This window comes from Nannospalax galili, unplaced genomic scaffold, assembly GCF_000622305.1.
Source record: "Nannospalax galili isolate Female #2095 unplaced genomic scaffold, S.galili_v1.0 scaffold23, whole genome shotgun sequence".
Lineage (NCBI taxonomy): Eukaryota > Metazoa > Chordata > Mammalia > Rodentia > Spalacidae > Nannospalax > Nannospalax galili.
The window spans coordinates 1,955,847-1,968,408 of NW_008350771.1; the positions used below are offsets into that span (position 1 = coordinate 1,955,847).

The 12,562-nt window shown below is 46.7% G+C and overlaps 1 protein-coding gene across 2 annotated transcripts in view; it reads right to left on the reverse strand.

Moving 5' to 3' along the window:
• Positions 1 to 12,562, reverse strand: part of Smpdl3b (sphingomyelin phosphodiesterase acid like 3B) — a 35,516-nt gene that overhangs the window by 13,488 nt on the left and 9,466 nt on the right. For both annotated transcript variants that reach the window (XM_008847974.3, XM_029570859.1), the window contains exons 2-3: positions 11,449 to 11,662; positions 1,650 to 1,747 (exon numbers count right to left, since the gene is read on the reverse strand). In XM_008847974.3, coding sequence (XP_008846196.1) covers positions 1,650 to 1,747; positions 11,449 to 11,662 — 312 coding nt within the window. The remainder of the gene's footprint in view (positions 1 to 1,649; positions 1,748 to 11,448; positions 11,663 to 12,562) is intronic.

Below are 12,562 nucleotides of genomic sequence, written 5' to 3' on the forward strand. Positions count from 1 at the left end.
TTTGGTCTAGGAACATAGGGAAGCAGAGGCTTTCAGGCCATTGGAAGCTTACACATATGAACTTATGGCAATGGTGGCATCAAGCACAGGACCCATGCCAACTCAATCAGACAAGGGCCCAGAGTGGAGTGAGGGAAATGGGTAGCAAGTCGGGAATTATTGGAGACTGATCACTACTGGGTGAGGGAGAGTAGGCCATACCGATGATCTCAAGTAGGCCGACCAGACCCTAGTGGATGAATTTGCACGAAAGGGCATCTGGGTACAAATGCTTGCCTGAATAGGACTCAACATGTATAGTGGAAAACATGAGGTTTAGTGGGCTGGATGTGGTGATGCATGCCTGTAGTCCCAGCACTTGGGAGGCAGAGGCAGGCAGATCTCTATGAGCTCAAAGCCAGCCTGGTCTACATAGTGAGTTCAGGTTACAGGGAGACCCTGTCTGAAAAACACCAAAAAAAAAAAAAAAAATGGGTGTGGTGGCGCATGTCTTTAATCCCAGCACTCGGGAGGCAGAGGCAGGGGGGTCCCTCTCAGGTCAAGGCCACCCCTATCTACATAGTGAGTTCCAGGACAGCTGGAGTTACAGGGAGACCCTGTCTCAAAAAGACCAAAAAAAAAAAAAACCAAAAAACAACAAAAAAAACCACAAACAAAAAGAAAAAATTTTGAGCTGGGCATGGTGGCACACGCCTGTAGTCCCAGCACTTGGGAGGCAGAGGCAGGCAGATCTCTGTGAGTTCAAGGCCAGCCTGGTCTACATAGTAAGTTCCAGGACAGCTGGGTCTTCCTGCTTCAAATAGACAAAAAAAAAAAAAAGACACATGAGCTCCAGCAGAGGATGGAAGGCATGGATTGGGGAGGGGGTCTAAATTTTATTAAGAACTGTTGTATGAAATGTACAAAAGCTCAATAAAAGAACCTATCTAAGATGAGCCTGGTGGTGGGAGCCTATAATTCCAGCTACTCAGGTGTCTGAAGCAAGAGAATTACAAATTTAAGACCTGCCTGGTGAACTTAGTGAGACTTTGTCTCAAAGTAAACAGTAAAGAAAGGGCTGGGGTATTCTAATACCTGCCTAACCTAGCAAGCACAAGGCCCTAGGGTTAGCCCCAGTACCTAAAACAAAACAAAACAAAAACCTGTGCACTGCTGCTGAGGGCCAAGCTCCTTACAAGCAGAGGCTTTATCTTTATGAAAGTGTGTCCCCCTGTTCAACACTGTTCCATTATTTTACTCATTGCATGTCCCCACTTTCCACAGTAAAAGCTCAGTAAATATTTGTTGATTGACTAAATGAGTGAATAAACTCTTACTTCATCCTCGTAACAGCTCACAGGGCAGGTACCATAATTTCCCCTTTTTCACAGGGAGAGAACAGAGAGATTACCTGTCTAAAGTATGGCAGAATCAAATCTGAGGCCTGTTGTTGTTGATGCTGTTTTTCTTGTACTGCTTCACATACCTGCAATTTCAGCCACTCTACCACACTAGACAGGCAAGACCAACAATAAAGTGAAGGCGGATAGCACAAACAGAATGGAACTGGAACTGTCTCTCGCCCTCCCTCCTGTGTTTTTTGCAGGTTGAGGATCCAACCCCACCTGGGGTTCAGCAAGCACTGTGGAGGTCAATTGGTGGGGTCTTACCTGGAAAGACCCCTCTGATGAGGTTGGTCAGGCGTTCCACAATTCCCAACACAGCTGCCTCCCCAAGCCTCTCGTTGGGCACATGTGGTGTGTCATCCCTGTAAAACACCAGCAAGTCCACTGGGGTGGGCAACTCGAGAAGGGACAAGAGAAGAGGAAGGAACAATTCTGCAGTGAGAAGAAGGCTGTAGACTTGGTCTGCAGATGTCTACATGACCCCGGGTAGATGAACTAGAATGCAGTCAGACAGGACTGAGTTCAAATCCAGGCTCTACCATTTGCCTGCTGTGACTCCCTGGGCTGGTGTGGCATCTTGTCTGAGCCTCTATTAGCACCTCTGTAAAATAAGGAATAGCTGGTATAAAACAGCAGCAATTAGGTTGTCATTAGCATTATTTTATTATCTTTCTAAATGTTTTATTAATTTTATTTTATGTATATGAATGTATTGCCTGAATGTATGTAAGTGCACCCATGCCATTCAATGCCCATGGAGGTCAGAAGAGGGCATCAAATCCCCTGGAACTGGAGTTACAGACAGTTGTGAGCCACCATGTAGGTGCTGGGAACCCAATCTGGGTCCTCTGCAAGAGCAGCCAGTACTCTTAACCATTGAGCCGTATCTCCAGTCCCCTCTCCCTTTTTTAAGGGGCTCAGAATTGTTTATTTATTTTATTGTTCTATTTTTTTTTATTTTATTTATCAGCCAAGCGTGGTGGCAACACGCCTGTAGTCCCAGCACTTGGGAGGCAGAAGCAGGCGGATCTCTGTGAGTTCAAGGCCAGCCTGGCCTACATAGTGAGTTCCAGGATAGCTGGGGCTACAGGGAGACCCTGTCTTGAAAAGACAAAAAAAAATTGTATTTATCATTTTTGTTTTATGTGTATGAGTGTATCGCCTGCATGGCCATAAGTGCCCCTGGGTGCAGAGGTCTTCAGATTCCCCTGGAACTGGAGTTAAGGACGGTTCGTAGCTGCCATGTGGGTGCTGGGAATAGAACCCTGGTCCTGTGCAAGAGTAATCAGTGCTCTTAACTGCTGAGCCATCTCTTCAGGCCCTGTTCTTTCTATTTTTCTTATGTGTATGAGTGTTTTGCCTGCATGTATGTAAAGTACACCTGTGCCGTGCAATGCCCATTTAGGTCATAATAGGGCATCAGATCCCCTGGAACTGGAGTTACAGACAGTTGTTAGTTGCCATGTGGGTGCTGGGATTTGAATCTGCGACCTCTGCAAGAGCAGTTAGTGCTCTTAGCTGCTGAGCCATCTCTTCAGCCCTTTTTTTTTTGAGTCTCCCTAGTCTCAATCCACCTGGAACTCATTATGCAGACCAGCCTGAGGCTGGCCTCATTCTCACAGAGATCTGCTTGCCTCTGCCTCCTGAGTCTGGGATTAAAAGCGTATGCCATCATGTCAGGTGTTATTATTTTTTTCTTCTTAAAATATTTATTTATGCTGGGTGTGGTGGCACATGCCTTTAATCCCAACACTTGGGAGGCAGAAGCAGGTGGATCTCTGTGAGTTCAAGGCCAGCCTGGTCTACATAGTGAGTTTCAGGATAGTTGGGGCTACAGGGAGACCCTGTCTCAAAAAGACATAAAGAAAAAAAATTCAAGTAGCATATAGTTACACCTTAGTCTCATTACACTTTTTTTTTTAATGTGAATGCATGTATTGCCTACATGTAGGTAAGTGCATTCATGTTGTGCAATGCCCGTAGAGATCAGAAGAGGCTGTCGGATCCCCTGGGACAGTTGTTAGCTGCCATGTGGGTGCTGGGATTTGAACCCGGGTCTTCTGCAAGAACAGTCAGTGTTCTTAACCGCTGAGATACACACAAAATAAAAATAATAAATAAAATATTTATTTATTTATCTATTTATTTTTATGTGTATGAGTGTTCTGCCACATGCATGCAATCAATGCCCATGGATACCAGAAGTTGTTGGATCCCCAGGATCTGGAGTTACTGACAGTTGTTAGCCTCCATGTAGGTGCTAGGAATCAAACTCCACGTTCTCTGCAAGAGCAGCCAGCACTTAACCACTGAACCATCTCTCCAGCCCATTTTTTTTCTTTTCTGTTTTTTTTGAGACAGGGTTTCCCTGTAGCCCCAGCTGACCTGGAACTTGCTTCGTAGACCAGGCTGGCCTTGAACTCTCAGAGATCCGCCTGCCTCTGCCTCCCAAGTGCTGGAGCTAAAGGCGTGCACCACCATGCCCGGCTTCCAGCCCATAGTTTATTAGTAGGGTGTGTGTGTGTGTGTGTGTGTGTGTGTGTGTGTGTATGTTATTGTTGGTGGCAAGCACTCTCACCCACTAAGCCGTCCATAGGCCCATCCCTAGACAGTTCTAAGAAGACTGGAACTAGATTCATGTATTTTTTTCTAGGGCAGGCCCAGGACCTGCCGCAGGCCCATTTCGTCCCTCACTCAACTGACCTAAACTCTTGGTTCATTTCAAAGTGCTCAGAAACATGAGGGAAGAAGGAAGGGAAAGGGCAGTAGGTGGGGTTTGAGGGACAGGTAGAATCCAAGGAAATCTAAATCCTAAGGCCTCAGTGGACCAGGCTGAGTGACATAGCTGCTGTCCAGAGAAGTTTATCAGTTTAATAGCAATTTTTAGTGCAACTAGGGGTTCACAGAGGCTTATTTTATGCCGGGTGCATTGTAGTACAGCTGTTACGGCACGGTTACAGTTTAAGGAGGAACTCTAAGGGTTCATGTGCTGAAAGCCTGATTCTCAGTATGCTGATCTTGGGAGGAATAGAAACTTTAAGTAGTTGAAGGTGATTAGGTGATGGCAGGGTGGACCAAAGGATTCATGTAGTCCTCGTTGGAGTAGAACCCTGCTTAATTCCTGAGAAGGTGGATTATTATAACAAGGGCAAGCTGGCCAGACATGGTGGTGCACACCTTTAATCCCAGCACTCGGGAGGCAGAGGCAGGTGGATCTCTGTGAGTTCAAGGCCAGCGTGGTCTCCACAGCAAATCCAGGCCATCTGGGGCTACAGGGAGAACCCGTCTCAAAAAGATCAAAAAACAAAAAAACCTAGAGCAAGCTTGGCTCACAAGTCTTTCTAGCTTCTGGTCCTGCCACAAGACTGCTTTTTCTTTCTTGCATGTACATTCCCCACAATTCCATCTACTTTGTGATATAGAAGGCCCTCAGAAGGGGTGAGCAGATGCTAGCACCATGTTCTGTACTCTTTTTTTGGTCTTTTTGAGACAGGGTCTCCCTGTAGACCAGACTGGCCTAGAACTCACAGAGATCTGCCTGCCTCTGCCTCCCAAGTGCTGGGATTAAAGGCATGTGCCACCACGCCTGGCCAGCACCGTGTTCTTGAATCTTCAGAACTACAAGATAATAAGGCACCCAGGCTCAGGTAATTTGTTATAGCAACAAAAAAAAAGCCAATACAGTAGACATATTCACTGATTTTTGTCCCCATAAAAACCCTACAACATAGTTTCTATTGTTGAGTCCATATGACAGATAAAGAAACCAAAATACAGGGGTTAGAGAGATGGCTCAGCAGTTCAGAATATGCAATGCTCTTCCAGAAGACCCAAGTTTGGTTCCCAGCTCTCATGTTGGATGGTTCACAACTGCCTATAACTTCAGTTCTGGGGAATCAGATGCCTCTGGGCTCTGTGGGCACCTGCACTCATGTGCACATACCCACACATGCACGCGCATGATTTAAAAGCTAAAAAAAAAAGTCTTCAAAAGAAAGAAACTAAGTGTAGCCTGGAAAGCACTTATTCCTCCAAAAAGCATGAGCTATGGGTGAGTGCAGGGCACCCTGGGAAGAAGTGTGGAGCCTAGCCACCAGCAGAGTTAGCTTGGCAGCAAGATTGGAAAGTGTTAGGGTTCCAAATAGCAGCAGTTTCTCCCCTCCCCAACAGGGACCTCACCTTGACCTTTGGAGTCAAGGGAAACAAACTCTGCTGAGAAGCAGCCTGCCTTTCCTCTGACCTCCAAAGATAAGATAAGCAGATTCTACCTGTTAACCAGAGATTTTAGAAGCTGTTTATCACAACAAGCTTTTCTCTTATCTTAAGAGAGAAAAAGTAAACACTTCAAGATCCTAATCCCACCTGGCAGACTGAATGGAGCCAGGCTTTTCCTGCTTCCCCCTCCCTGATTTCTCCCCCAAACATTCCCCCCTTCCACACCCTAAAGCCCCCATATATAAAGTCCCAGCTCACAACCCATGGGCGGACATCTTCCCCGGACATCTTTCCCTGACATCTCATCCTTCCCTGACATCTTTCCCTTCCCTTCCCTTCCCTTCCCTTAAAAAAAACTGACATCTTTCCCTTCCCCGAGGGAAAGGTGCCCCGTGTGAAATAAATCTGTATCCTGCTGAGAATTCCATCTGTGCCTCGGTGCCTCCTCCATCCGCACCGCTGCTCGCTCTCTCCAACATTCCTACCTATCAGAAAGGGGGGGAGGAAGTGTATGCAGCCATAGGGGTGAATGGCAGGGGCATCCTGAAAGCATGGAAGTGAGATGGGGCATTCACAGACCTGGGGTGAGACTGCGGGCCCACCAGGATCAGGAGAAAGCTAAAGGAGACTGTGGGTAGTGCTACTGAGTGGTTTCTTTGTAAGTCATCCCCTCACTCCCTACCATAAAGGACTGTGCACTACCCAAACTAAAAATGTCTTATGTTCATCTGTGAGCCTTGGAGCCTTGGGAGGGCATGCATGGAACCTCCCAAGAAGGGAAAAGGGAAGAAAATTTAGTGCGACAATTGGCATAGTCCAGCCAGATAATCAAACCACAGGAGTCCAAGAACTTGGGGATGTAGGGCTGGGACAGCAGCCAGTTCCAGCAGTGTCTGGTGAGCCAATCAAAAGGGAGCTGGGCTCAGATTCCCAAATCCAGAAAGGCAGAGATGGATCCTCACAAGGAGTCCTGTGAGATAATGTGACCCATCACAAGAAGCTGGCAGAACCCAGAGGAGAGAGGGGCCAAACCCCATAGGCTTAAGGGGGCTAGCTATGCTCACGTGCATTATACAATGGATCATGAAATATGTAATTAGAATGACGCAGGTGACACAGATGCTGACAGAAACAAAGGGAAAAATCCCAAGGCCACAGCTGTGTTGTAAATGTGAAGAAATAGTGCAGTTGCTAAAAAAAATGGGGTCTGCCGCCACATGGGTCTGACAACTCTTTAAAGGTCATAGAAAACCTAGAAAAAATTCTCAAAGGGGACACAAGCAGAGAACCCAGGGACAGGGCGTGCCACTATGCATAATAAAAGATTTGCCCAAGGCTGGGGAACCTGAAAAAGCTAGGGAGTTACTGGCAGACTCAGTTTCAGCCCAAGAGCTTGAGAGAAAAAAAAAAAAAAAAACAGGACATTTTAACTTGTGTGAAGTTAAATGACCCAGGAAAAAAGACAGTAATGAAAAAAGAAGCGACCTAAAAGTAGCTAGCTGGGCGTGGTAGCACACGTCTTTAATCCCAGCACTCGGGAGGCAGAGGCAGGAGGATCTCTATGAGTTCTAGGCCAGCCTGGTCTACATAGTGAGTTCCAGGACAGCTGGGGCTATAGGGAGACCCTGTCTCAAAAAGACCAAAAAAATAAAAAAATTTAAAAAATAAAAGTAGTTAAAGCTGCTCCTCAGATTCAACCTTTGATACAAAAAGGGGAAAGAGCTAATGGTATTGTAGCTAGAAAATATTCCATACTAGAGCTGTTAAAACTAGAAAAACCTTAAAAGCAAGCAATGAAAGAGCCCCTCACCACATGGCTCATGAGGGTATGGGACATAGGAGCAAATAACATCAGTCTAAATCCTTCAGAAGCTTCACAGCTGAGTTATATAACCACACATCCGTCCTTGTGACATAGGCTGTTCAACCTAGGCCAATTCTGGGGGTAGCAGTTGTTAACGGGATGGCTGGTGCAAAGTATTAAAGATACATGGTCATCACCAATGGAAACTCCCATAACTAACAGGGGCTAGAGGACTATAAAGGAGGGACAGGCATTACTGAGAGAAGTAGGTATGAGAAAAGCAATATATGATATCCAGTTCACTGGGCCAGATAAGACTGTTCACCAGAGATATAAAGGAAAGCTTAATTCAACTGGGACCTCAAGAATGGTACAGAGCTTTAATGGCTTTGCTAAGTCCTTTAATGGGACAGGATCTTTGTAAAGTGAGAGAGGCTTTTGCAGATCTAAGCGACTCTGACCAGCATGTAAAATGTGTCTGTAGAACAACGGAACACCCTGCAAGAGAGATAAAAAAGACCAGACAGAAGAAATGGTCCGTTTGGGTTACTCAAAGACAAACGTGGCAAGACTTATGTAGAGCCCAAATTCCCAAAGAAAAAATTGATAGAAAACCAAATTAGGTACTAAGGAGTTTCTGGAGGGCTTTAAAACCAGAAGAACAGTTTACAAAAGGCATTCAAAGGATAAAAGCTGTCCCAGGGGTGGTTAAGGATCCCCAAAGCTTAAATAAGGTGCATTTCTCTCCTGATAAAGGCTAAACTAGTGGTAGAGACAGTTTTTCCCACCAGGGCCTCCCTCAGCAGCCAGATATGGGTCAATGGAGAGACAACAGATATGGCTACAGTTAGGAGGCAGTCCCAGGGCCTACCTGACTCAGGGAATCAACAAGTGCAGCAGGGACAAGAGAAACCCCCAGCCTCCTTAGCCTGGTGCAGGGTCAGGCAACTAGAGCCAGCACCTGTAAGTGTATCAAGGATAAAAGACTACAAAGAGACTCCATGTAAGATCCCCAGAATTCAGAATGACTCCAAAGGGATAACTAAAGATAGTAAAGAACGAACCAAATTAATGCCTCTTACCCATGCTGTGGTACCTAGCAAAGATCTATGGAGAAAGCAATTAATATGAATGGATAAAACTTTTCCATGCTATGTTAGACTTTGTCTATGATTGATTTAATATATGATGTTAACCTTTGAGTGTTTTACAGGTGTGAAACCAATTTGAAAGATATCTGAAGAAACAAAGGCCAGCTATAGCTGTAAGATTCTTGGGAATTTTATGGTTAGGTAAGATAAAAACAGAGGCTCCCAAAATTATGCAACTGTTAAGAAAAACTACAGTACCAGGGGTGGGCTGTCCCTCTATGAGCTGTTGGTCAGAGAGATCCTAGAGGTCCTCAAATTCACCAGTGCTATTGCCACTAATGTCGGTTGCACACTAGAAAGGTCGGTAAGGCCATGTTGCTGAAGATGCTCCATGATGTGAGCACAGGGGAAGAAGAGATGGAGCTGAGACTAAGCCAAAAACTCCATGCCACTGGATGGATGGCTTTCATAGTACCAGAAGGTGCTATGCAGATGGTTGGGGAAGAAAGAATCCCCTATGAGTCTACTCAACAATGGACCCCACATGCTGCACACTATGGACATGCCAAGCAATGCCTGCAAGTGCAATAATGGTTTGACTAACATACGTACAACTGACAAATTTCTAATTGGATAAGGCCTGCTTCTAGGATGGAACACACATCTAGTACTATAGACCAGGCCAACCCCCTGTGTCAGAGAAGGCTACAGACCCCAGCAGGCAAGTTGTTGCAAGTATACTGTTTAATGAATACAGCACACCTACTGGGATATCTTCTAGGCATTTGTATTTACATTCATGTTTGTTTAGATGTCTACTTCCTTCCATTTGTCTTTATAGTAGGGGAAACACCACTGTGATAGACAGCCACCACATCTTGAAGACGAATGATGGGGAGGCCCAAGAAGTCGCTGTCTCACCATGATACAAGAGAGATCACCCTGCAAATGTCACCCCTTCTAAGGCTCAGAGACCCTTTCAGAAAATTGGCAGAAAGACTGTAAGAGCCAGAAGAAAGGGGTTGGAGTGTAGCCCAGAAAGCACTTATTCCTCCAAAAAGCGAGAGCTACCAGCAAGCACAGGGCACCCTGGGAAGAAGGGTGGAGCCTAGCAACCAGCAGAGTTATCGTGGTGGCAAGATTAGAATGGGAAAAAGGAAGTGTGTGTGGCCTCTGGGGCAAATGGCGGGTGCATCCTGCAAGCATGGAAGCGAGATAGACCTGGGGCGGGCAAAAGCTCAGGGAGACTGTGGGCAGGGTGTGAAAGCGATCGGAGCACACCACGCTCTTGTAAGTCATCCTCTCACTCCCTACCATAAAGAACCATGCAATACTCAAACTAAAAATGTCTTATGTTAATCTGTGAGCCTTGGGGCCTTGGGAGGGCATGCCTCCCAAAAAGGGAAAATGGAAGAAAATTTCGTGCAACACCAAGGCACAGAAAAGTTACTGTATCTGTGTATAAAACTATAAAATGGCAGGAGGAAATGCAGTCATCCTGGCCCCAGAGCCTGTGCTAGGCTACATTATATCCTTCTCTATCTCCAAGACCTTATTAGGGCAGCAAGAGGAACTGTTTAGCCTTGACAACTCCTTGGGACCCAAACTTTTTCCCCCTTAATTGTCTGATAGAAAACACATCCAATTTCTACAAAATATCTTCCAAAGGACTGCAGTTCCCTCCAAGATGTCCTATCAAATTTCTTTATGACTGGAGAGCTATAACAGGCCCCAGAGATCTCTCATCCAGTGCCATTCACCTCTACGAGGTTCCAGAGGCATCTAGAAAAATGTTGCATATGGAAAGGATCATGAATTACTCAGTGCCTTTCCTAGAAGGACTCTGTATTTCAGAGTGTTATACATTTCTCCAAGGACCCCTTCTCAGAGATATCAGAGGCACACCCAGCAAGACCCCTGGAGGGAATTCAAAGTCATGAACTAAAGCTCACTCCTATCTTCCAGTAATTCCTGGACCCAAAGAACCGAGGACTGTCCAGGTCCCTCCTAAGACAATGCACATCCCTTAAGAGTATAGCCACCCCTCCCCTGCCACCCACCAACTGGGACGGAGGATCATTCCTGTCACACCCACATCACAGTGAAGGATAGCCAAGAGCATCATCCTACCTCTTAGAAGTGTCCTTTGACACTAGCAGAGCATCCAGACCAAGCCCCTGGCTTTCCTCACCAGCTTCCTGATTCACTACTTCCTATAGGAAGTCATTTCCAGTCCTGCCACATGAGTCAGGTGCCCCATGCAGTTCCCACATCCCCCCAGGTGACCCTCTCTCCTTGCTGAGATGTAATGGTTGATAGGCTTTTCTATATGGCCCGCAAGCCTTAGAGCTCCTTGAAGGCAAGTTCCTGTGTCTACCACCTCAATGTCTACCCCAGGGTTGACCATGTGACAGGCTGACCTACTAACTGAAGGAGCGAATAAGGGAAAGAGGGCAAAGTCCCAGGAAAGCAGCAATTCTCACAGCATCCTTGAAGCAACAGAAACTAAGTCTCTATGACCGAGGGAAAGCACCCCCCAAGTTATCCCCCATCCCGTGCTCAGCAGCACACTGACTAGTAAGCACTCTCCAGAGCTCCAGACAGCCCAAGGATACACAGCAGCTGACTAGGATGCTTGGCCAGTGCTGGACCACTTTCAGTCCAGGTCCCTTCTTTCTTCCCTGTATTTGAATCTTTTGAGCTTAGGTCTTAGCTTCCAAAAGAGCAGCTTAGTGTTCATTCCAGCTTAAAACCTAGGAGTTCTCCATGTCTCCAGCCTCAGTGCACCTGTGTATGCAGAGGTTGGGAGACTCGAGGTTGAGAGCAGTCTTTGGAATCAGTCAGGGTCCCTTGGGCAAATTATGTAAGGCCTGGACATTGGGCTGAAATGAGGATAAAAAGGTATGAGGCTGGTAGAGGGCCTATCTGGCATGTTGCACAGGATTGTTCTTACCCCGTCCAGAGAATGAAGTCTGGCTGTGGCTCAATCTCCTTCATGGCATAGATGGAGGAATTGATGAGGGCCCAAGGAGAATCGCAGAGGTAGTCACCCCAGGGGCCCGCACTGGGCACTGGCTGGGAGCCGGCTGATGGGCATACCTGGAGGGGGTCTTTAGATACTGTGTAGCTGGGGTCAAGATGCAAGTCAGTTATGTGCCAGAACTTCCCTGCAAGAAAAGAGAATCTCCCTCAATGCTGGTCCCTTCCCTAAGGCTGGATGGGGAGGAAGCCCAGGGAAACCTGGGCTGGGGACAGGGCACTGCACAGGTGAACACACTCCTCTGAGCACTGGGGTTCAAGGAGTTCCATGTCCTGGCTTCGCCCAGAGCAGAGAACAGCTTCACTCTGTCCCCAGCCTGTGACCTTTTGACAAGGCCCTTTCCATCGCCCATCCTAGCACCCACCCCAGCACCCATAGCAGCAGCATGAGGGATGGGGCCATATGACCCTGGAAGGGATGAGCAGGGTGCTGGCTTGCAAGGTGAAAAGAATGTATGAATTAAGCACTCAGGCTTTGGAGCCACCCATGAGCTGTATGACCTTGGGCAAGCTAAGTCACTCTCTGAGACTATCACTAGATTCAGGCCCTGGCATATCCCAGTGAAATATGAGCAAAAATCTGACCTAGGGTAGAAGGCTTATACCCAAATGAGTTGGGAGATCTTGCTAATGAAGACCAGCAAACCCAGAGGAATATGTGTGGAAATGAGACAAGGGAAGCAGACCAGAGGAGGAAAGGATGCAGTTTCAGTGGGCTGAGGTGCTCCTGCAGGTGTTCTTGCTGGATTCGGGGCCACCGCTCATGCCACTGGGAAGGAAGGGCCTGTTTGCTGAAGTGGTTGACTGAAACCTGGATTTAGCTTCAAACCAAGGGGAGCTGTTGTAATACACAGAAAGGAAGCAGGAGAGATGGAGTGAGTTTCTCATGTATCCCAGCACCCGGTCTGCCACAGGCAGTTTTTCTTTTTATGGAAACAGAATTTTTTTTTTTTAATATTATGTGTCATGCAATGCCTGTGGAAACCAGAAGAGGGCATGGGATCCCCTGTAATGAGCTATGGATGGTT